Consider the following 24,248-nt stretch of genomic DNA (forward strand, 5'->3'; position numbering starts at 1 on the left):
CACACAAATCGTTTTGCCTGTGATGTGGGAAAGTAATGAATGGGGGCCGTTCCGCCCACGGAGGAGCACCGCTCTTCCTCTGGCCTGCAGCCTTATTTATTACATACCGAAGTATAAAACCGCCTGGCCGGCTGCAAGTCTCATCTGCAGCCCTGGCACTTGCCCGAAGAGACCACGGCAGCTGGAGCCCTAGCCGTCTTCTCCGGGAGGCTCTGTGGCTCTGTTGGGAATCATGCTCGGAGGGCAGCTCGTCTGTTGGCACCTGCTGGCTTTGCTTTTCCTCCCTTTTTGCCTGTGTCAAGATGAATACATGGAGGTGAGCGGAAGAGCTAATAAAGTGGTGGCGAGAATAGTGCAAAGCCATCAGCAGACTGGCCGTAGCGGCTCCAAGAGGGAGAAAGTGAGAGAGCGGAGCCATCCTAAAACTGGGACTGTGGATAATAACACTTCTACAGACCTAAAACCCCTGAGACCAGATGAGCTACCGCACCCCGAGGTAGATGACCTAGCCCAGATCACCCCATTCTGGGGCCAGGTACTCGGAATTCTCTTTTAAGGATTACTGTCAAAGCTTAATGAGTTTTGTTGTTTTTGCTCTTTTTCCAGCTATGATTCTTAGGATCGATGCTTTCCAGAAGTTGGCTGAGCTGCTTGTGGGTCTCTGTCTCTGGGTTGCTGTGGGATACTGGGGACGAGGCTGGTCTGTGTTAGAAAATCAGCAGAGGTAGCACTGATGGACTGAGATAAAGAGAGGCCACGGCTGTCCCATCAGAAAGGGGAACAGGGACAGCCAGCCCTGCTCTGCCGTGATTTGGTTTCTTTCTTGCTCTGTTGATGCGGAAAGGAGGAGAGCTGACCTTTGCAGATCTGACCTTTGCAGATAGATCATTAGAGATAATCATCTGCAGATCGTAAGTTGGACTTCGTTAATTCTTCCCAGCAGAGAGAAGCTGCCCTTTGAGTTTTTCACTTGATTTGTGAGTTTACTGTGACATTTCATGCCAGGCTTGGTAATTGGATTTATAGCCCTCTAAGTTGCTAAGTCTCTACGTTCACTCTGTTTAAAAAAGGACCAAAGAGTTAAAACAAAAGCACACTGTGTTTAAAATGCAGACTTGATTCTGTTGTATGAGTTAATGCCTGATAATCACAGAGGACTTGTGTAAGATGCTGAGTATAAGCACAGCATCTAAGGAAACATCTTTAACTCTTTCAGGGTAGTACGGGAGTGAGTTAAGGTTTCAGTGTAGTGAATGGCAAATTGATGAAACTCATTTTAATCGAAAACATTAAGAACAGGAAGAAACAGGTTTTCAAGTATGTCTTCATTATTTTTTTAAATGAAAAAATTTTAATTGTGGTATAATTGACATATAACATTATGTTAGCTTCAAGTGTACAACATAAGGAAGAAGCAGATTTTGATTTGTCTTCTAGGTATCAAGCACGTTGAAATCAGATGAGGGGCAAGGAGAGTTATTCTGAATTATATGATCTTCGTTTTTTTATTAAACATTTTTAAAAATTTATTTTATTTATTTATTTTTGTCTGCATTGGGTCTTCATTGCTGCACGTGGGCTTTCTCTAGTTATGGCGAGCAGGGGCTACTCTTTGTTGCAGTGCGCAGGCTTCTCATTGCTGTGGCTTCTCTTGTTGCGGAGTACCGGCTCTAGGCGTGCGGACTCAGTAGTTGTCGCTCTTGGGCTCTAGAGCGCAGGCTCAGTAGTTGTGGCACACAGGCTTAGTTGCTCTGCGACCTGTGGGATCTTCCTGGACCAGGGCTCAAACCCGTGTCCCCTGCATTGGCAGGAGGATTCTTAACCACTGCGCCACCAGGGAAGCCCCCTGAATTATATGATCTTTGAACAAATAAGTTTTACTACAAGAATTGACTGCTTCTATGTGTTGAATAGGCCCTGACAAAGTCCATGCAGCTGAAATCTAAACCCCTCTGACCACAGATTGAAAGTTTGCATTGAGACTGGTAGTGTGATCAGACCAAGATCACAGGCAGAAGCATCTGTAGATCTGCGACAAACCTGGGACTTCTAACTTGACCACAAATGCAGTTGCCCGAACTATTCTGTGGGGCCTGGTCAAGAAAACATTGCTCCTTTGCAGAGCCGTGGAAGAAATGATAACCTCTAAATCCAATCCTGCTTTTTGAAAGCCACTTTTAGAGATTGTTCTTTCATTTGACAATCTTTTGGCTGAAGAGTGAGTACTACTCATTGTTTTTCTCAGTGGTAAAGATATCTGTGCTTTTGTCCAAGCCTTGATCTGGACAAAATGGGCTCTTTGCTGGATCCTTCCTGGTCATGACATGTGAGCCCCCAGAGGCAGCAGAAGGCAGATGTAGGCTGTCATCGGTCATCAATTCTTGACTGAAATCCAAATTACATTTCTATTCCACCCCACCTTCTAGTGCCTCTAGGCATCTAGCATGTTGAAATCAGATGAGGGGAAAAGAAGCCACTTTCTAGGTTTTCTTTTTTTTAAGCCGGGGGGCTTTCCAACTCCCTTGGGTTCCTGAAGGATTTCCAAACCAGCCCCCAACAGGAGATAGTGAGGAGATTTAGCCACTGGTATTCTAGAGGTTTCAGTACAGCTCTCTGCCAGTGGATACGGAGACCCACATTGAATTTAGGACTGCTCTGTGTTCCTCCCTCTTGCCTCACTTCCCACACTGCTTCTTTTCTTTTAATCCTCCTTTTCCCTCATTCATCCCTTTACCGATTAACCTGTGTGCTTCTAGTGTGAGTCATGCTTTAGGATGGGGATAAATACACCCAAGCTTCTCTCTCTGAACAATGCTGAAGGGCTCTAGTGGGGATAAATCAACAGGTAATTAAGTACCATGTGATAAACAAAGTAATGGCACAAAAGACTATTGGGGGAAAAGGGTCAGAATAGTGGTGGCTGCTGAGTCAGATCTCAAATGATGAGACGAAAGCGTTGGCATCCCCGGAAAAAATAAAATAAACAAACATGCGCCACAGCAAGAGCCTTGAGAGGGGCTTGAGGAGTGGGTGTGGCTGGAGAGCTGGGCTATAGGAGGAAGACACCAGTGATTTTAGTGCCACCTGATGGATTCCGTTGGCCGGTGAAGAAGCTTAGACCTTATTTTGCCAGCAAAGGTTTGTTTGTGCATAGCAGGGAAGTGAGGTGATCAAGTGTGTGTTCTAGAAAGATGACTCTGGCCATAGCGTTTGTGCGGAGATGTGTAGAGGTGGGCTGAGCAGACCTGCGCTCTCTTTTCCTGACATTTTCTTCTCTGTAGCTCTTTATTGTTCACCTTTATCCAGCTCCCCTCTCTTCCTGGACACCTATCTCTCCCTTTTCCACTTCCCTTCACCTTCTTTCTCTTCCCTCTTCCTTAAGTTAAGGAAGGAGCTGTGGACTGTCTTTCCTGAAGTCATTTCCCAATAGTAGAGCTTCATTCTCAGTAGCTGCCCCTAGGCCTCCATCTACAAAATGGATGGAACTTGTCTTAGGGACTTTCTTCCTCCCATGCTGTCCATTTGCATGAACTTGGTGTTCAAATTTGACCTAATTTGGGGAAAGGAGTTGACAAACTTGAGAGGGTAATATAGAGAACTACCTAGAATGTCGTTTTCCCTTACCTGGGAGAAAACTTCTCAATGAACACATCCTGTCCAACTTGTTCTAAGGCTCATGAACATGGTTCCATTTGACTGAACTCTGAAAGACCAGGCCAGAAGGAGGACCATGTTGTGAAATGTCACAGGACAGTTCTCAGGAAGGGGCCCACTTAATGACCAAAAGTCTCTCCCTGTTTTGGCGGCAGCGCTATGCTCTCAAAGTGGTTGGGTATGCACCCCATCTCCTGGCGCTAACACCCCATACCCAGACACTAGATTTCAAAACAACATCTTTCTAAGTCACCATCTGAGGCTTTGGAAAAGACTTCAGTATCCTTGTTTGCATTATAGAGCTGGAAAGAAAATTCATGACCATCTTTACCCTATCCTCTAATTTAGTGGACAAGAAAAATGATGCCTGGGGGAAAATGACTTCACAAAAGTCACACAGACCTATGATGGGAGTTCTGGCTCCAGTCCACTTCTTTTTCTGACATTCTTAGCATCTCAGTTTTTCAATTCTATTTTTAAACCAATGGTTCCACTTCAGTACTTTCCCTCCCTCCCCACCCTTCTCCTTCCCTAAAATTTCTTATTGGCAGAGCTCAGGATCTCTTGGAGCTTAAACAGCTGTATTTCATATTAGCAAAACCATACCAGGAAATTACAGAATACCTACTTCTCAGGTTACATCTTTGGATTAGAAGGTGGGGTGGTGCTGTGGTGTCTGACTTTCCAAGTGTCTGAAATCCCTTGTCTCAGACCAATTGCTTTCACTGATTTTCTTTGCCTCTGCCAGTTTTATAAAAGGTTTTCATAGACTCCCATACCTGTGCAAGGTTGGGTCTGGGGGACAGAAGACTAGACTAGGAGATTGCTCCAAATCCTAGCTACTGAAAACTTGAGATTGAGCTCTGAGCCATTGCAGGCAATTGCTTGGACTACAGATGCTGTTCTGCATTTTTTTCTTAATAGCTATAGGTGGGAATCTGTAGGAAAAAGGAATGAGAGTAAGGAAAAAAGCCCAAGCTTATTTATTGGTTTGTTTGTTTTAATTTAATTTAATTGTTTAAATAATTTTTATTGGAGTGTAGTTGATTTATAATGTTGTGTTCGTTTCTGCTGTACAGCAAAGTGAATCAGTTGTACATATACATATATCCACTCTTTTTTAGATTCCTTTCCATGGCCATGACAGAGTATTGAGTAGAGTTTCCTGTGCTATAAAAGTCTAGAGGTGCAGCTGTGTGAAGCCTTGATACATTGTTCTGCTTGGATTTCTAATGATAGAGAAAACTTCAATTTTGAATGACTTCTTCCTCCCTCCCTTTCTCCCTTTCTCTCTCTCTCTCTCTCTCTCTCTCTCTCTCTCTCTCTCTCTCTCGTCCTTCCTCTCTCACCCCATCCTTTCCTTTTAAAAAGTGAATCCCTTAGCAACAGTATGCTGTTTTCAAAAAACTTTTGAATTATAATTGGTGTCGAGGAAAGTTTTCACGAGTCTTTCGTAAGCCATCATTAAAAGTTGCCAGTTTAAGGGACTTCCCTGGTGGTGCAGTGGTTAAGAATCCACCTGCCAATGCAGGGGACACGGGTTCAATCCCTGGTCTGGGAAGATCCCACATGCCACGGGAGCAACTAAGCCCGTGAGCCACAACTACTGAAGCCCGCAGTCCTAGAGCCGGTGCTCCACAACAAGAGAAGCCATCGCAATAAGAAGCCCGTGTACCGCAAGGAAGAGCAGCCCCCGCTCGCCACAACTAGAGAAAGCCCGTGCACAGCAACGAAGACCCAACACAGCCAAAAGTAAATAAATAAATAAATAATTAAAAAAAAAATGTTGCCAATTTAGAAGAGACTCCAAATTTTATGAGCAACTCTAACTCTTCTGCCATTCAACTTCTGCCAAATCTCTAGCTCCTTGACAGTAAGCACAAGTTTTTTAGAAATTTATCATTGAATAAAGAAGCGTTGAACTCAGTGTCATATTTGAATACATTTAATATCCATTAAGTACTCATGAAATCTGGTTCAAATAATGCGTTAATCACTTTAAATTTTCAAATGGAATATGAAACAGAACAGCATGTTAAAGGTGGAAGTTTAAAAAAAGGGAGTTAAAGTTGTTTCAGGATGTAGATAATTAATAAGAATTTATTGGACTAATGAATACTTTCTTTCCTTTATTTTCTAAGGCAATTTTTGTGTGTTGTGATACAATTCAGAATTTCTAAGAACTCTTTACCCAGTATCATGAATATAGATAGACTTAATAACTATATTTGAGGTTGGTAATTTTTATCATTCGAGGGTCATCTACTCAATCTAGCTACATCTGAGACTACTGGCAGTTGGAAGAGAAAGGGAGCTTTCTCTTCCTGTAGCAGCAGGAACATACTTCCCAGAAACACAGCCCCAATCCTCCACTCCCACTCCCACTTTCCAAAGAGGCTGTTCTTCTAGTGACTCTCCTGTTTCCTTTGCCTTTCTGATCATCACCTCAACTTAGCTACTCCCTGACTCCTTTGCCATTGACATAAGATGACATAAGTCACCCCACACTTTCTTTTCTGATGTTGTCATAGGCTGTTTGGAATTAAGCTTACCTAGGGGCTGTGGCCAGAGGAAGCTCAAAAGTTCTAATTACTCATATGTACGTTGCTCTGAAGCTTCTCTTTGTATTTTTTCAAAGTCTCCGCAAACTGGAGGACTGCCCCCAGACTGCAGCAAGTGTTGTCATGGAGACTACAGCTTTCGAGGCTACCAAGGCCCCCCTGGACCTCCTGGCCTCCCTGGCATTCCAGGTAAGGATGAGAGAGATGCGTTGTTTCCAGTCTAATTGCAGACTGTGCCAAAACAGGAGCCAGGGGTGAAGCTCAGTGAGTTGGGATCACTTGTGTGTGATCCAAAGCTTATGCATGGAAAATCCAAAAGAGAGTTGGGTGGGGAACTGGGCTTATTGAGTTAATGAGGTGGAACTGTGTAAACTATAGTGTTTATTATCCATACTGCTTGCAGAATCCCATAGGCATTAGGCATGCTGGGGCCCCAGCTTACCGGCCAGGAGGCCCTTCCCCAGCGTGGAGTCGGGAACCACTGGAGCTGAACAGGTTTATACTCTTGTTGCAGTGTTTCTGCCACCGTGTGCTCCATAAAGCGCACCAGATCTAGGCTTCAGGGGATTTGGGAAGTGAGAGTGCGGAGGAAAGCTTGCTGGTCTGGGTTTTAGTCATCTTCACAGTCTCTTTTACTGAGCTACACATCTTTCTGCCTGATTCTAGGTCTAGCTGAGTTTTTCTTCCCTTAATCCCCAGGCCCTTCCATGCTCTGCTGTCTCTCAGTTGACCTTCATGCCTCTCTTGGACTCATGGGGACATTTTTGGGCTCCAGCACCATATGGTGGCACGAGGCACGCTGTAGAGCTCCACTGGGTCCCTCTAGACCCACTGTTCAGCCATCTCTACTACTGAGTGGCACCCCAGACATGGATCATTTGGGGAACTTGCTAGTCTCCTGGGTCAGCCAAGGAAAGGGCAGCCCAGGTGCCTTCTGTCCCAGGACCTCCAAATCTATCTGGGGGTTTAACTGACTTTCTTGTCTCCAGGTCAATTCCTGGGGATATAGAACATTTTCTCAGGGTTTGGCAAATGTCTGCTTGCTCTTCTCTGAGTTACTCCATTGATGTTAATATTTAACAAATAAGGTTTAATTTTTCTTAATACTTTTGAGTGGCTTGTCAAATGAAACCAAATTTAGAATAAGAAAGTGCTCTGTTAGATTTTATGATCAGTAGCTTGGAATCTATGTCACTGAACATCAAGGGCAGCAGGCAACCCGTACAGTGATTACGGGTAGGCGACTTTCAGATCCCTCTAAAATCTTCTTACGTCTAAACTCTTCTGAGGTCACAGGACAGGCTGGCCTTGGCTACGTGCTTCCCATCAGGAACAGTTTTGTCATGAGCACATTAACTTGTAAACCCAGTCAAAGTTCATTAATCTGGAAGAATTGCAAGCTCGGTATGAAACCTGACCAAAGGTGGCACACAAAATAAATAACAAAAGGGCCTGGAATTCAATAAATATAAAAATAAAGGGAGAGGTGTAGAAGTTATCTCTTAGCAAAGTAAAGTGAAGAGTTGAAATCATTATCCAAGTCTTGCTTTCAAGATTACTGTTAAAATTTTTTATCAATGATTTTACTTTTCCTCCAGTTATAAAAGTAGTTCGTGTTCTTTGTAGAAAATTTCAAAAATGCAGAAAAGTGTATAGAATGACACAAAAATCATTTGTGCTTCATCCACTTAGAAAAAAATAAACCACTGCAAAATATTTTTATGTAATTTTTTCTAGTCTTTTTCCCCTTTGGATAAAACATGTACATATTTTATATTATATACATATATATACACATATACATAGTATCATGCTATCACTATTGATTGATTCATAACCTTTTTTATCTAAAAATCATGCTATTAAATATTTTTCTTCAGCATTCTTTTTTTGTGACTATATAACATCATTTACTGGGATGTACCATTTTTTAATTTAACCCTTTCAGTATTTTTTTTTTAATTTATTTTATTTATTTATTTTTGGCAGTGTTGGGTCTTCGTTGCTGCATGCAGGCTTTCTCTAGTTGCGGGGAGTGGGGGCTGCTCTTCGTTGTGGTGCATGGGCTTCTCGTTGCGGTGGCTTCTTTTGTTGCGGAGCACAGGCTCTAGATGCGCGGGCTTCAGTAGTTGCAGTACCTGAGCTCAATAGTTGTGGCTCGCGGGCTCTAGAGCACAGGCTCAGTAGTTGTGGCGCATGGGCTTAATTGCTCCGCGGCATGTGGGATCTTCCCAGACCAGGGCTTGAACCCATGTGCCCTGCATTGGCAGGCGGATTCCCAACCACTGCGCCACCAGGGAAGCCCACCCTTTCAGTATTGATGGACATTTAGGTGGTTTCAAATCTTTGCTCTTATAAAGGATGCTTTATAATGTCTCTATGCAATTTTTCATTCAAGTCCTGCTTTATAGGTAAAACAGGCTTTGGAGCCTGGAGCCTTAAGAGTATCTAAGGCTGTTTTCAGTGTCCCATTTAAAAGCGATCCCATCTGATGATGTCACCATGGCTGTGTTTGAGCTTGTTTCAGATGGTCCCCTTTTACAATTAAGTTTGTCATTTTTGAAGAAAGGAGCTGCATTTGTATAAAAATAGATGGTGAGTATGAGTGACTGGGCTTTCTCATGTGATGATGTCTGGTTGTTCAAGGAAACCATGGAAACAATGGCAATAATGGAGCCACTGGCCACGAAGGGGCCAAAGGAGAGAAAGGAGACAAAGGTGATCTGGGGCCACGAGGGGAGCGTGGGCAGCATGGCCCCAAAGGAGAGAAGGGCTACCCGGGGATCCCACCAGAACTGCAGGTAAATCATCTTGGCGTGTCTCCAGATGACCCTCACTCAGGGTCCAGGAATCAGAAGGCTTGAGTGCTTCTTCATCCTCAGTGTTGAGTAAACCTGTCTCAATTTGTTCATCTCCACCACAGGGTGTTTGCAGAAGACCTATGCTGTCAAAGTGCTTTGAAATCATTCTTAGGGAGAAATGTATGAAGGGTGAAATTCAACACCCTCATTGGACCAAATTACAAAGCAGCCCTGAACATCAGCTAATCTCCATTTTCCAAATGAGGAGACATGTTCAATAACAAGGTTTTTGGCGACTCGAATATGTAAACTTTTAGATGCATAAAATATTATTAAGTAGATATTTGACCATTCCATTTATTTATCAATTTTGTTACATTTGCATATTTAAATTACATATATGGATATTAATATACAAGTAATTCTATCAAATCAGATTTCGTGGCATTAATTTTTATTAAAGGTTTTCTCATCAGTATCTTTATTACTGGAGGCATTTTATTTTGAGTCATGAGACCATATTCATTTCAGCTTAAAGTTTTCTAAATTCATTTATGAGGCTATCATTGGACATTTTATCTCAAGTCCACTACCCATTAATCTGTTCTTTTTTTATATATAAATTTATTTATTTATTTTTGGCTGCGTTGGGTCTTCATTGCTGTGCGTGGGCTTTCTCTAGTTGCAGAGAGCGGGGGCTACTCTTTGCTGTGCTGCGCAGGCTTCTCTTGTTGTGGAGCACAGGCTCTCGGTGCACGGGCTTCAGTAGTCGTGGCTCTCAAGCTCTAGAGCACAGGCTCAGTAGTTGTGGCGCACGGGCTTTGTTGCCCTGTGGCATGTGGGATCTTCCCGGACCAGGGATTGAAGCCGTGTCCCCTGCACTGGCATGCAGATTCTTAACCACTGAGCCACCAGGAAAGTCCCCCATTTATTTGTTCTTTATTTCTCTTTTAAGTAATCTTCAAAATTCTTGTTGTCAGTAATACCTAAAACTTGCAAATGTGAGGTTAGGTCACACCAAGAAAATGACTAAGTCTGGGTTATTTATTTATTTATTTGGCTAATATTTTTAAGATGGATTCTTCTAAGGGACTCCTATCAACATCGACAACTAGCATTTTTTTATTGCTTGTTTCTGGCTGGTATGTGTTCCTGAAACAGCAATTAGTGATTAAAATTAAGTAACTGAGAGAACATACTGATGGAATCAAATTCATATTTTAAGGCAAGACAAGAAAAATTGAAACGTAATTTTTTCTCTGCCCATTTTGGCCTCCTCCCTCCCCTCTAGTGTGCATTGTGCATCTGCATTATGTATTAACCGGACCTCCCCAATGGCAGAAATAACTGCTCCACCATAAAGATCAATTTCTCTTCTTTTGACGCCAGACGCGTAACTCCTTAGAAGATAACATTACTTACTTACAACCTTATTAATGTTACTAGCTATATTACTTGTGTTCTGCCTATTTTAAGATTATTTTTTCTTTCATTACCAGTGTGTGAGTGAGCTTCCAATAAAAATAATGATGACTAGGGGACTTGAAACAATTGACCAAATATATAGTCCTGTAAGATCAATGATTGTAATAGTGTAACTCGGGGTATGGGAAGAAGCAACAAGAGGGAGCCGTTTCCTGGACCGTAACAGACTAGTAAGACAGGTGGTCCACAGGCTTTTGGCTACTGTTAACTGAGTCTGGTCCAGTAATAGCACATGAAGTGTCCCGTCAAAGAAATCCTCTCCTGACCTGGGAATGAGCATTCCTAGTGCAGTGGGACAATTGGTCACAAAATGCCTCCCAAACCTTGGTTGAAATTAAGAACAGAAGGGAGAGGATTGTAAAATAAAGAATGTTGCCCACCATCCAGTTCTATAAGAACCAAATCATTACCACTGCAGTCGCTGACCTACAATACACTGTGAAAGGAATTCAGGGCGGAGATCAGGATGAGACATTCTGTGCTCTGGGAAAACTGACAGCACTGGCCCTCAGACAGGTAGATCTTTTCCAGAGAGAAATTTATGAACCCAGTTTCTTGCATCTTACCATTACTTAGAAAAGCACTGAAACCATTAACTAAGATATCTGTTCCTTGTGAAGAGCAGTAACCTTCTACCAAGATGTGTGCTTGATTGCACGGACCCCTTCACCCAAATCACGTAGATACTGGTTTCTCCCCCTATCCCCACACCTCTTCAGAACGGTCCTCAGAGCTTTCTGAAAGACTGTCCCCTGGGTTATAATCCTCAGGTTGGCTCTAATAAAATTTTCCAATTTCTGTCTTTGATTACTGATTAATATTTTCATGGACAATACTATAACACGAGAAACTTTCGAAGAACTATAAGGTACAGCCACTCTATTTGAAATATCAGTGGGGGAAACTTTACCCTTTATTTGGGCATATGTGGTAGTTGTTTGACCTTGGATAAATTCCATCATTTTGGGGGGAATCAAGTTATTTTAAGGGTAAGCTAAGAGATCCTGTGTGTTACTCAACCTGCTTTTTTGGTTTCGTAACGTCTTTTTTTTTTCGTAACTTTTTAATGACTGCTGTTCAATAATTTTAGCAACCTGCGGTCTGTGTGCCAGTATAAATTTACAAAGAAAAGGAGACAGATGCCATCGCCCAAGTTATAGGTACCTAATAAGATGGATGGTTCTCAAAGCTAGAAACTAACCCAAATCTGTGAATGGTTATATGCTAGTTAAGGGGCCTTGTAGTAGCCAGTTTAATGGAGAACACCTGGGCAATTATTACATTTGCTCCATCAGCTTTTTAACCCTAAAACCACATTACGGTCATTAGGGAGAACTACCTTCACATGTTTTGAAGGAGGCATTAAAGTGGAGACAAGGGGCTTCCCTGGTGGCGCAGTGGTTGAGAGTCGGCCTGCCGATGCAGGGGAGACGGGTTCGTGCCCCGGTCCGGGAAGATCCCACATGCCGCGGAGCGGCTGGGCCCGTGAGCCATGGCCGCTGAGCCTGCGCGTCCGGAGCCTGTGCTCCGCAACGGGAGGGGCCACAACAGTGAGAGGCCCGCGTACCGCAAAAAAACAAAAAACAAATAAAAGTGGAGACAAGATTGGTCCTGGGCAGATTGTAATGGAGAGTGACTTCGGCTCCTTCATCCCCATTCCTAAATCTCGTCCTCCGGTGTCACCCCTTCTTCATCCTTCTGTGCCCAGTGCCCTCACACTGTCCTGTGACTGCCCCAATCCTTTCTGTGTTGATTCTCCCAGGCCTGCCTCCCTGTCCACACCCCAAGTCTTTCAGAACTTCAAATTATTTGCTCTCTCCTCTCTCACCCGTCTCCCTTAAAACTTCCACTCATTCAAGATGGATAATCCCAGCAAGTTAAAGAATTTATTGATCTAATTCACACTCAGTTTCAATGACTCATTTGGACAGGGGACTGGCATTGACTTTCAAATGTGAGTCTCCATGGACATATACACACTAACAAACGTAGTAAGGTAGATAGCTAGTGGGAAGCAGCCGCATGGCACAGGGATATTGGCTCGGTGCTTTGTGACAGCCTGGAGGGGTGGGATAGGGAGGGTGGGAGGGAGGGAGACGCAAGAGGGAAGAGATATGGGAACATATGTGTATGTATAACTGATTCACTTTGTTATAAAGCAGAAACTAACACACCATTGTAAAGCAATTATACCCCAATAAAGATGTTAAAAAAAAAAAAATGTGACTCTCCAATGGTGGTACAATTTCCGAGTGTGGGCTATTCCCATACCACCAAGCAATCCTCTGATACCAGCTGGATGTCCTACAATTCAGCTCACTTCTGACACTTAAGAGCTCAGTCCTTCGAGACTGCCCCACCCTTCCCCCACTTTAGGCGCCAATCCAAGTTCAGGTTATCACCTGTGCTTCTGTCTTCCAATGACCCCCCCCCCCCGCCTCGGGTTTGATTAATTTACTAAAGCGGCTCACAGAAGCACTCAGAGAAACATTTTACTTACTTGCTCACCAATTTATTATAAAAGGATGTAACTGAAGAGCAACCAGATGGAAGAGATGCATAGGGCAAGGTGTGGGGAAAGGGGTCTGAGCTTCCACTCCCCATCTGAGAGAGCCACTCTCCCCAAATCTCCATGCGTTCACCAACTGGGAAACTCTCCAAAACTTGTCGTTTGGGTTTTCTTTTTTTTTTTCTTTTTTTTGCGGTACGCGGGCCTCTCATTTCCGCGGCCTCTCCCGTCGCGGAGCACAGGTTCCGGACGCGCAGGCTCATTGGCCATGGCTCACGGGCCTAGCCGCTCCGTGACATGTGAGATCTTCCCGGACCAGGGCACGAACCCGTGTCCTCTACATCGGCAGGTGGACTCTCAACCACTGCGCTACCAGGGGAGCCCAGTCCTTTGGGTTTTTATGGAGGCTTCATTACTTAGGCAAGAGTAATTAAATCACTTGCCATTGGTGTCTGATTCTCTGTCCAGCCCCTATCTCTCCTCTGCGGAGGTTTGGGGGCAGGGGCTGGGAATGGGGGGATGTGGGAGGACTGAGAGTTCAACGCTCTCTAATCACGTGGTTGGCTCCACAGGCAACCAGACCCTCCCAGGGGTTTTTCCAAAGTTACCTCATTAAGGTAACAAAAGACACCTTGATTGCCCTCAACACTTAGGAAATTCTGAGGATTTTAGGAGTTCTCTGCCAGAACTGGGGGCGAATACTAAATATATATTTATTATAAATCATAATATCACAGGTGTCTTTTTGGAGAAAATAACACAGAGCAAACAAAGTTAAAAAGTTGGCTGCAGGACTTTTCGGATCCTTTAGTATATGCTAATGGACATTTAATAGCTATATGTAGAAGATTTCAACCAAATTTTCCAGTATTATTTGATAATAGAATTTTAATATCTCAGAAAGCACTTTAAAGTCTAATGTTCATTGAAACACATGCTCAGAACTGTTGATATATACTTTTAATGATGCATAGCATAAAAATGTTAGAAATCACCATGATTTAATTTTTCTCTATAGATTAATGTTTAAATTATTTCCAATCTTGCTGTTACAAATATTGGTGAAATAAACTTACTTGTATCAAAACCTTATTTCTCTAAGATAAATTGCCTTTTAATTAACCACCGACTCTTTGCTTAGATTGCGTTCATGGCTTCTCTGGCAACTCACTTCAGCAATCAGAACAGTGGGATTATCTTCAGCAGTGTCGAAACCAACATCGGAAATTTCTTCGATGTCATGACCGGTAGATTTGGGGCCCCAGTATCAGGTGAGAGGTAAAAATAAATGACTGGATTAATCAATTAAGCAACCAAGAGAAAGAAGGAAGGAAGTGGGGGAGGGAGGGAGGGAGGGAAGGAAGGGGGAGGGAACAAAGAAAGAAAGACCCTAAGGGAATTAAGAGTTCTTTGTGATTCTGGTTAAAACATATATATATATGAAAAGACAGAGACATTTTTAAAAATGATGACGACCGTGGGCTACTTAGATTATTAACTCATTCAAACTAACCAAATAAAGTTACGGGCATAGTTACCTCTGCCTTGAAAAGCCCTTACTCTCACTGTTGAAATGTGTCATAACTGAGTTCATCCCCTCTCCTTTGCCACCACCCCAAGGAAGGTCGTATCCTTTTTTAAAACCATTAAAAAATTTTTTTCTTGAGTACTTCTGTATTCATTTCCTATTGCTGCTGTAACAAATTACTACAAACTAGGCTTAAAACAACGCAAAATTATTCTGTAACAGTTCTGGAGGTCAGTACTTCAAAATCAGTCTCACCGGGCTAAAGTCCAGGTATGGGCAGTGCTGTTTCCTCTGGAGAGCCCTAGGGCCTTGCCTCTTCCAACTTTTAGAGGCTGTCACCATTCCCTGCCTATTGGCCACATCACCTCAATCTCTGCTTCCACTGTCACATCACTTTGTCTTCTCAGATTCTGGCCTGCTTGGTCTTTTATAGGGACAGAGTGATTACCCTGGGCCCACCTGGATAATCCAGGATAATCTCCCCATCTCAAAACCTTGAATTTAATCACCCTTGCAAAATCTCTTTTGCCATATAAGGTAACAGTCACGGATCTTGGGGATTTTAGGACATGAGCATACATGGGGGCCATTATTCAGTCCCCAACCACTTTCTTACTTTCTAGTTCACAAGCTGCTTCAAGCTCATATTGCATTTTCCCCTGTCCTAGCTCTGGAAATACCCATTTTCCCAAGGAGTCTTGGGAGAGCTAGTATTTAGAAACTAAAACTTGGGTGCTAAATGTACTCATCGCTATTAGCAGGTCACTGCTTCTGGGTCCTGTCAATGGACAGAGTTAGGAAATACACATGTATACTAATCATGCATGCATACATATCTGTATTTATTTTCCTACGATCTATCTATCTATCTATCTATGTTTTGTGTTAAAAAACAAACAAAAAGAAAGAGTTCATTCTGATACAATCTATCTATATTGTGTGTTAAAAAACAAACGAAAAAACATGAGTTCATTCTGATACATCTGACTCAAATCCAGCACCACTGAGTTCATCCTAGCATCCTCTTTATTTATTTGTAACTTCTTTCTTTGACAATGTGAACCCTGGCTCTCTTAATCTATAATATACTTACTTATTTGTTGAACCTTAGTATACAAAGAAAGCAGTTAAAAAATTGCAAACCCGTGTGCCATGAGAAACAAAGTTACCAACTAGGGTGTAATGTTTGTGTCCAATTTTTTTATTTTTACCGTCCAGTCAAAACACTGTCTTTAAAAGCCCTTAGATCATCTTGTTCCCCCATGCCCTTCAGTTCCGTTACTTCGTTCATTTGTAATACAGTTAGATTCATTTGTCATAATCTCATCTTGAGTTTCTCATATTCTAGTTGAGTTTTTAAAACTCTGCAAGGAGCAAAATTTATTCTTTGTTGTGTACAGCTCTATGGGTTTTGACGAGTGCATAGAGATATATCTCCACCACCATAGTATCAAATGGAACAGTTCTTTCATCCCCCAAATTCCCTTGTGCCATCCCTTGGTAGTCAACCCCTGTGTAATCCAACCCCTGACAATGACTGATTGGTTTTCCAACCTTAGAATTCCAAAATGTCATATAAATGGATCTTACAATATATACAATATGTCTCTTAGCAAAATTCATTTAACGTTTACACATGTCTATGTATGAATCAATATTTTCTGGCTATGTAGTATTCCGTTGAATGGATGTATCAGTTTGTTTATCCACTCATGAGTTAAAAGACATTTAGACTATTGGTGAATTGACCCTTTGTCATTATATAATGTTTCTCTTTATCCTTGATAATATTTCTGAAGTCTCCTATGTTTAGTATATTATAGCTTCCCCAGCTTTCTTTTGGATAGTGTTTTCTATCTATCTATCTATCTATCTATCTATCTCAAATATTACAAATAAGCCAATCAATGAGCTTATTATGTCTCCCACCTTCTCTCTTTCTTAATTTTTAACTTTTGGTGGTTGAACCATTTATACACTGTCAAGGTATAAAAAAATTACATTTTAGTTTGTCAACATTACCCCTCCTATGATTTGGACTTACCTTGCAGTTAAATATATTCAGTGTTCACCACTAGTCATGTTGCCAAAGTCTCCCAGATAGCTCTTTATTAGCTAAACTTTATCCTTCAGTTTTCTCAAGAAAGCTTATGCCATCAGTACTCCCTGAGACTTTACATGCTCTAAACTGTTATAACCTTGGCTGCAAATAAAAACCTTGGCTTACTTTTTTTTTGGTCCTGTTTTCTGGCATTTGGTCTGGAGAACTCTGACATAAGTCTGAGTTTTTTCGTCTTATAAGTGACAATCTTTCTGCTTGACTTCCCAAAGAATTCTTTCTCTATCTTCAAAGTCCAGTGAGTTTTCTAGAAGAAGTGTTAATCATTCTGGGTCAAATTTTCCTGCTGTGTCCTTTCAATATGTGTGTGTAAGCCTTCTTTTTGTCTGGGAAATCTTCTCTGAATTATATTTTAAAACATAAATAAAGTTTTTTCTTCTCGTTGTACTAAGGTGAGGTGGCATTGGGAGCAGTCTGACTTGTGTTAGGAAATTAGGCAAACGGGATATATTGTCTATAGAATATTTAAAAACTGTAATAAAGCCAATTAAAGTTAGCTAGATTTTTTTTATTAGCATCATAGACCAGCAGTTCTAAACATGTCAGAGATAAAATACTCCTCCCCTGTGGGGTGGACGGCTCGCAAGCAACCCCCTGGCTCCCTCCCCCTGTACCTTAGTACACCACTGGTTAACTTTTTCAAGAACTCCAAGTATACTTTCTTTGTTTTGTTTTTGACTTTTCTTAGTCTGTCTTCTGTATGCATTATTTTCTCTAATCTTTTGGTGCTCTTTACTTCCATTTCATGTTGTTTGCTTTTTCCGTTTCTATCCTGCATATGCTTAAAATTGCATCTTCTCGGGGTTAATTATCCTTTTTGCTTCTTCCAATTTCTTCCATCTTGTTTCTGTGATCCTTTTTTTTTTTTTTTATGTTTTCTGTGTTTTACATTAGTCATGATGTCCTGGCGCTCAGTTCCTCCTCTTGTCTGGATTTCTTGTCGTGGATTTCTGCATTCTGTTTTACAATGTTCTTTCATAGAGGGATTTGCTTCATCAATATATTTCAAATCCATGATGGAATCTTTGCTTACATTTTTCATCTACCACATGATAAAATTTCTTCTTGGTGAGTAATTTTTGTTCTTTTCTACTTTCTAAAATGAACCGATGGTTGAAGAATTTTCCTAGATCAGCTCTATGCAGTGGTTTCTTGGGGAAGGGGAGGGACCCCAGCACACTTCCGGGCTTGGTGGCTTGGTGGTTCCTACCTTGCTGCCAGAGGACTCCCCATTTCTTTGTTTTCTTTCTTCCTTTTCTTTTTTTTTTAAATATGGAATGCTTCACAAATTTGCATGTCATCCTCGCACACGGGCCATGCTGATCTCTGTATCGTTACAATTTTAGTATATGTGCTGCCGAAGCCAGCACTCTACACTTCTTTTTTGACTGCCCCGCAGGGCTTGCCAGATCTTACTTGCCCTACCAGGGATCGAACCTGCGCTCCTGCAGTGGAAGCACAGAGTCCTAACCACTGGACCGCCAGGGAAGCCCCGCCACTTCCTCTAACTACAGCCGCTCTGTGTGGCCACACTTCTCGTCTCCCCAGACTGCACTGGGTCTAGGAAAACTTCTAAAACCAGCCTTGCATTGGCCGGTTCCTTCGCCTTTAGGAGACTTATATTTGCTGGCAGATTCTGAGATCCGCCACTGCAGGATGGCTTTCCACACCTTCTGTACTTTATCTAGCAACCTTCTGCCCAAACATAACTTTTGCTTTATCTCAGCCCTGCTCACAGGAGCTTCTTTTCAGCATCTGTATTTCACAGTGGCCCTTCTGCATCAGGGAGTGCATTTTTCTGGGCACCGTTTGAGATCTGCTGCCACTTGCTTCCTCAAAACGCCTTGCCCTCCATGTTGACTCCCCGTGACTCTGCCTGCGGTCAGTGACCTGTGACAGCACTTAACTGATATGTTAAGTTTATTGATTTTTTTTTCAGTCTCCTAGTTTTGCAGAGAATGGATACTTTTTTGGTGTTTGTTGTCAATTTTCCTTGTCTCTGTATATGGTATTGAGAAGGAAAAAAAAGAAAATTCGGATGGGTGCAGTGGCCATGTTAGATTTGTCACAAATGCTTTCTTTTTTTCAAATTTATTCGTTGTGTTGGGTCTTCGTTGCTGCGTGTGGGCTTTCTCTAGTTGCGGCGAGCGGGGGCTACTCTTCATTGCAGTGCACGGGCTTCTCATTGCGGTGGCTTCTCTTTGCTGCAGATCACGGGCTCTAGGTGTGCAGGTTTCAGTGGCTGTGGCACGTGGGCTCAGTAGTTGTGGCTTGTGGGCTCTAGAGTGCAGGCTCAGTAGTTGTGGCACATGGGCTTAGCTGCTCCGCGTCATGTGGGATCTTCCCAGACCAGGGCTCAAATCCGTGTCCCCTGCATTGGCAGGCAGATTCTTAACCACTGTGCCACCAGGGAAGTCCTGTCACAAATGCTTTTAATGTGTGCCTTGATTTATTTTTCTACCCAGCTGAAGTCAGAAATGAACTGACATACGAAGTGATAGAAGCAATCTTTCATCCTGCTTCAATCAGCTTTAAATCTTCTTATGTGATTTTCTGCTCTGAAGGCTTATGTTATAATTTTCCTATAACTATTTTGTTAAACACTGTCTGTGCCACAAATTACATAGGTACGTAGATATGCCCAATGAATGCTTCCATTGCTTTCAATGGCTTTATAATTGAAGCTCAAGGATTTAGTTGTGTTTTAGAATTCTCTTGAGCTGGACATAATTCAGACAATAACAACCATCATTTGACTCCCACTTTACTGTTTAAACCTCGTCCAATAGATTATAAAATGACCTTTTCATACTTCTTAACTCTGAGAGTGATGGGATAGAGAAGGCTGAATTTTACAATTATGCAGCACAAAGACCTGAAAAACAGAGTTCAAATGTATTACCTCTGGTTTTAGTACCTTCCCTTGCAGAGCAAAGCCATGTGTGGATATAATATAGATTCACTTTTGTATTATATTTCCAACTCTATAGTCATTTCAGTTATTCACCATTTGGTTTCTTAGTCTTTCTAAAATGCTTCTGCAACTATGTTTAATAATAGTCATCATTTTTTCCAGGAAAAGTAATATCTTTTTCTGTCATTTTGTTATTATTATTATTCTATTTTATTTTTGGCTGCATGGGTCTACATTGCTGTACACAGGCTTTCTATAGTTGCGGCATGTGGGCTTCTCATTGTGGTGGCTACTCTTCTTGCGGACCACGGGCTCTGGGCGGGCAGGCTTCAGTAGTTGTGGCTTAGTTGCTCTGTGGCATGTGGGATCTTCCCGGACCAGGGCTCGAACCTGTGTCCCCTGCATTAGCAGGTTGATTCTTCACCACTGCACCACCAGGGAAGTCCCTTTTTCTGTCATTTTGATTCCCACTTTATCTTCTTGAGGCATTGAAAATTGTTGTGTGTGCATGTAATAAGAAGTTTTGTAAAATGTGAAAAACTGCACACATATAAATTACTTTCTTTGAGTCTCTAATTTCTATCTGCCTTTACTTTTCATCTGTGGACCAATCTTTAGGCATATGAATGAACATGACTTATTTTTATATTGTATCTTTTATTCTCAGCACATTGAATATGCAAGCCTGGCACTAAATTAAGCATAATCATAGATCTTTTTTTTTTTTTTTTGCGGTACGCGGGCCTCTCACTGTTGTGGCCTCTCCCGTTGCGGAGCACAGGCTCTGGACGCGCAGGCTCAGCTGCCATGGCTCACGGGCCCAGCCGCTCCGCAGCATGTGGGATCCTCCTGGACCAGGGCACGAACCCGCGTCCCCTGTATCGGCAGGCGGACTCTCAACCGCTGCGCCACCAGGGAAGCCCGATCATACATCTTTATTTGGTTCAGCTTGACTCCGAGGCAGATGGATCAACATGGTAGCCTTAGAGCTTCTATTTTTTGATTGCGTCTTTGGAAAACAGCATAGAACTATGTGGTGCTTTTTTTTTTTTTTTTAGATGTTTCTGGGTTTTTCTTTTACAAAGTCTACTATGGTCTGACTGTGTCCCCCTGAAACTCACATGTTGAAAGCCTGATGCCCAAAGTGATGGAATTAGGTGATTAGATCACATGAACTCCCATGAATGGGATTAGTACCCTCATAGAAGAGGTCCCACAGAGCTCCCTAGCCCATTCTGCCATGTGAGGACACAACCAGAAGTCTGTGACCTGGAAGAGGGCCCTCACCGGGTCTTGGAATTCCAGTCTCCAGAGCTGTGAGAAATAAATTTTTGTTACTTATGAGCTACTCAGTCTGTTGTATTTTGTTATAGCAGCTCAAATGGATTAAGACAAGGCCATTAGTTTAAAAATGTAGCATGGAAATCAATAAGAGTTGGATGATTTATATTCATTCATCTTTCTAAAATGCACTCTCAAAACCAAGATCGTTTAGAGTTAGGAAGACTTTCCTTTTCGCTCATCTCTCTACTGTTGGATTCTTCTTAATCTTTCAGTGAAGGTATTTTCTACACTGGCATTTAAAGTGTATCAGGTATATTGTTACTTTCAATTAGGAGCCCTAGACTCTTAAAAGAAAACTAACATATTTTAAAATATGTTGGTGTTATTTTAATGAAAAGGATTCATATTTTTAGTAGCAAGGTCATGCTTCTGAGTCAAAGTTGAATCTTTTTATTTATTTTACATAATTTCACCTACTTACAATGAATAACATGAGAAATTGCTGGAGCTGTTAGAACTGATGAACATTTCACTGTGCTACAGTACTTTCTTATCTTTGGCTAATGACAGTGTTGCACTTGGGTCTTTTTTTTTTTTTTTTTTTGCGGTACGCGGGCCTCTCACTGTTGTGGCCTCTCCCGCTGTGGAGCACAGGCTCCGGACGCGCAGGCTCAGCGGCCATGGCTCACGGGCCCAGCCGCTCAGCGGCATGTGGGATCTTCCCGGACCGGGGCATGAACCCGCGTCCCCCCATCGGCAGGCGGACTCTCAACCACTGCGCCACCAGGGAAGCTGTTGGGTCATTTTGTTAGGCCGCAGAAGACCACGGGTGCCTCCATGCAGGGCTCTCTACTTTGTCCATATGTGTCCTGAGGAAGGTGTGAATGATGGTTAATCTAAACCTAGGGATGGGTTTATATACTTTGCGCTTTGTTAGGGGCAAGGAGAGGCCATGAGATACAGCCAAATCCTGCCTTTAAAGACTTTGTATTCTTGTTAGGGAAACATGGTCTACGCACTGAGAAAGTCTCAATAATATGTAAAGCAGTTTGAAGGTGAGAGCAGGTAAAGGGACACTCATAGAAATAAAGGCCAAGAAGAACCTACATACCACGTAGAATAGCAACAAAAGAAGTGTGATGTCATGTGACATATCTCCCCGCTATCTCCCAGTCCTCAATGTACAATAGTTAATATAAATGTGGATAAATATCGGCCTCTTTCAGGTGTGTATTTCTTCACCTTCAGCATGATGAAGCATGAGGACGTTGAGGAAGTGTATGTGTACCTCATGCACAATGGCAACACGGTCTTCAGCATGTACAGGTGAGTGGCCTTTTCTATCATAGGTATCCATGTTGCCATTGTTCGCTCAAAGGATGGCCAATGCCAGCGGGTATATAGGAATCAGCAGAGACTGGCATAAACCTTGTTGTCGTTGAGCCCTCCCATGTACAATATATGGCCAGGTTATCTTTACTGTTTGGGAAGCAGTAAATCTGATAAACTTGATCATAAGCAGGTTGATAAGAGGTCTTGAACTAATTACTAGCAACACTCCCCATAATTAGTCATTTGTATTTTGTATTCTTTTCTCAACTCATTCTTTCTTTCCTTCCCTCTCAGCCTTTTCTTCTCCTTTCCTACTCTCCGCCCCCTTTGCCTAGAGTTTAGCCCTTTTGATGGCCTTCTCTATCATCCCTGGAGCTGGCGGTTCAAGAGTTGCGAGTTGGTTTCCTTCTTTAGGCAGTGTTGTGGCTCTGATGTTTACCTTAGCAACCTGGCCCTTAGGCACCTTGGAAAAAAGTTCATTTAAAAAAGAAATATTGCAATTTGCTCTGATATAAGCTTAAGATGTAGGGAAGAGAGGCCAACACCTTTCCCATAATTAAATAAATGGGTATTGTGAAACTCTGTGAAAAACTTCGTGGTTGTTATCTTTTCTCGGTTATTTTTGATGACTTGTGGGGATTGCCATATTTTTTTCTTTTGGACCCTGGCCTCTAGTAAGAGGCTTTGAAAAGCCAAAAGAGAAAAAGATGAGTTAGGTAGGTGAAATGCTGCAACAAAGAGATCCAGAATATTGTGGCTCGAACACACTAGAACTCAATTTTTCTTGCCTGGTTTCAGGTTGGGGAAGGATGGGGTGGAAAGGGTGGAGGAGGGAATCGTGTGGAGTTTGGAAGGAGGGTTGCTCCACCAGGTTTTTGAGGGATGTGGGCTGGTGAAAGCATTTCTGCCATCTATAAAACTGACTCCCAAATTCTCACATCATTGTCATTGCCACAGTCAGAAGGAGGAAAGAACAACAAGCTTGTGGACACTTTTATGCATCAGGCCTTCTATTCCAAGTCATCACGTTTTCCTAAATGTTTTGTTCTAGCATGACAGGGATCTCCAACTTTCAAGCCCATGATATCTGTTTCCTCACCCCTCTCTGCCTGACCGTGAGCCGATGAAACATGTTTTAGTTTGCGTTATGGCAGCACCCTTTTTTAGAACCAAATTCTAAATTAGTTAAGGTGGACTGAACTGCTATAACATTGGTCCAAGGGCTTGAACATGATAGAAATTCCTTGTCTTCTCATGGCACAGTCTTCAAACACTCGGGCTTCAACAGATGGCTTCCAAGGTCACGCTGGTCATTGTCATTAGCATTCCACACAGTCATAATGAGGAAGGAGCAGGGGGGCTGTTTGTGAGAGCTGTATTGGTGAATCCTATATATAAGTGGCACATGTCATGTCTGTTCACATGGCATTTAGAGAATTTAATCCCAGGACTATACGTAATTGTATGAGACTCCGGAAGAGAAGGGAGGACGGATTTTGGTAAAGAGCTGGCTGTTTACTGCAAAGACTAAGTAGTTGGTGCCTTTTTTTCTTTCTAGTTATGAAACAAAGGGGAAATCAGATACATCCAGCAACCATGCAGTGCTGAAACTGGCCAAAGGGGATGAGGTTTGGCTGAGAATGGGCAATGGCGCTCTTCACGGGGACCACCAGCGCTTCTCCACCTTTGCAGGCTTCCTGCTCTTTGAAACTAAGTAAAAGTATGAATAGACCAGCTCCACTTTTGGGAAGACTTATAGCTGAGCTGGTATTGTCATGATGAGGGACTTTAGATTTGACGGTTCTACATGTTGTATTAAAAAAATGTTTTTATTGGTTACATTGCTGATCATACTACAGGTACATCAGTAATGTGGGATGACTCAGGAGCTCAGAAGAATAAACCACAAAACAGTCTTCCCAAGTGACCTTGACTAATACACCCAGCAACCTTTATCACTCTTTCCTAGGCACCTAAAAGAGAGTTCCCTTCTTGATACAGGTTGGAAATAATTGTTCCCATCAGAGAAGTCATTTGCAAAGAGTATTGGCGGCTCTAATA

The 24,248-nt window shown here is 42.4% G+C and overlaps 1 protein-coding gene across 2 annotated transcripts; it reads left to right on the forward strand.

Annotated features, from left to right (window-relative positions):
• Positions 1–232: 232 nt before the first annotated feature.
• Positions 233–23,905, forward strand: C1QTNF3 (C1q and TNF related 3; the record flags this gene model as incomplete). 2 transcript variants are annotated; one of them, XM_082836336.1, is made up of 6 exons in its annotated part: positions 233–535; positions 6,293–6,404; positions 8,862–9,016; positions 14,152–14,281; positions 22,082–22,181; positions 23,746–23,905. In XM_082836336.1, the coding sequence occupies 6 exons, from the start codon at positions 233–235 to the stop codon at positions 23,903–23,905; spliced, it is 960 nt and encodes a 319-aa protein (XP_082692462.1). The 2 variants fall into 2 exon arrangements, with proteins under 2 accessions (XP_082692462.1, XP_082692463.1); XM_082836337.1 differs by having other exon boundaries at positions 233–316.
• Between the last annotated feature and the right edge of the window lie 343 nt (positions 23,906–24,248).

The sequence above is a fragment of the Leucopleurus acutus genome (genome assembly GCF_964270905.1).
Source record: "Leucopleurus acutus genome assembly, chromosome: 3".
Classification (NCBI taxonomy): Eukaryota; Metazoa; Chordata; class Mammalia; order Artiodactyla; family Delphinidae; genus Leucopleurus; species Leucopleurus acutus.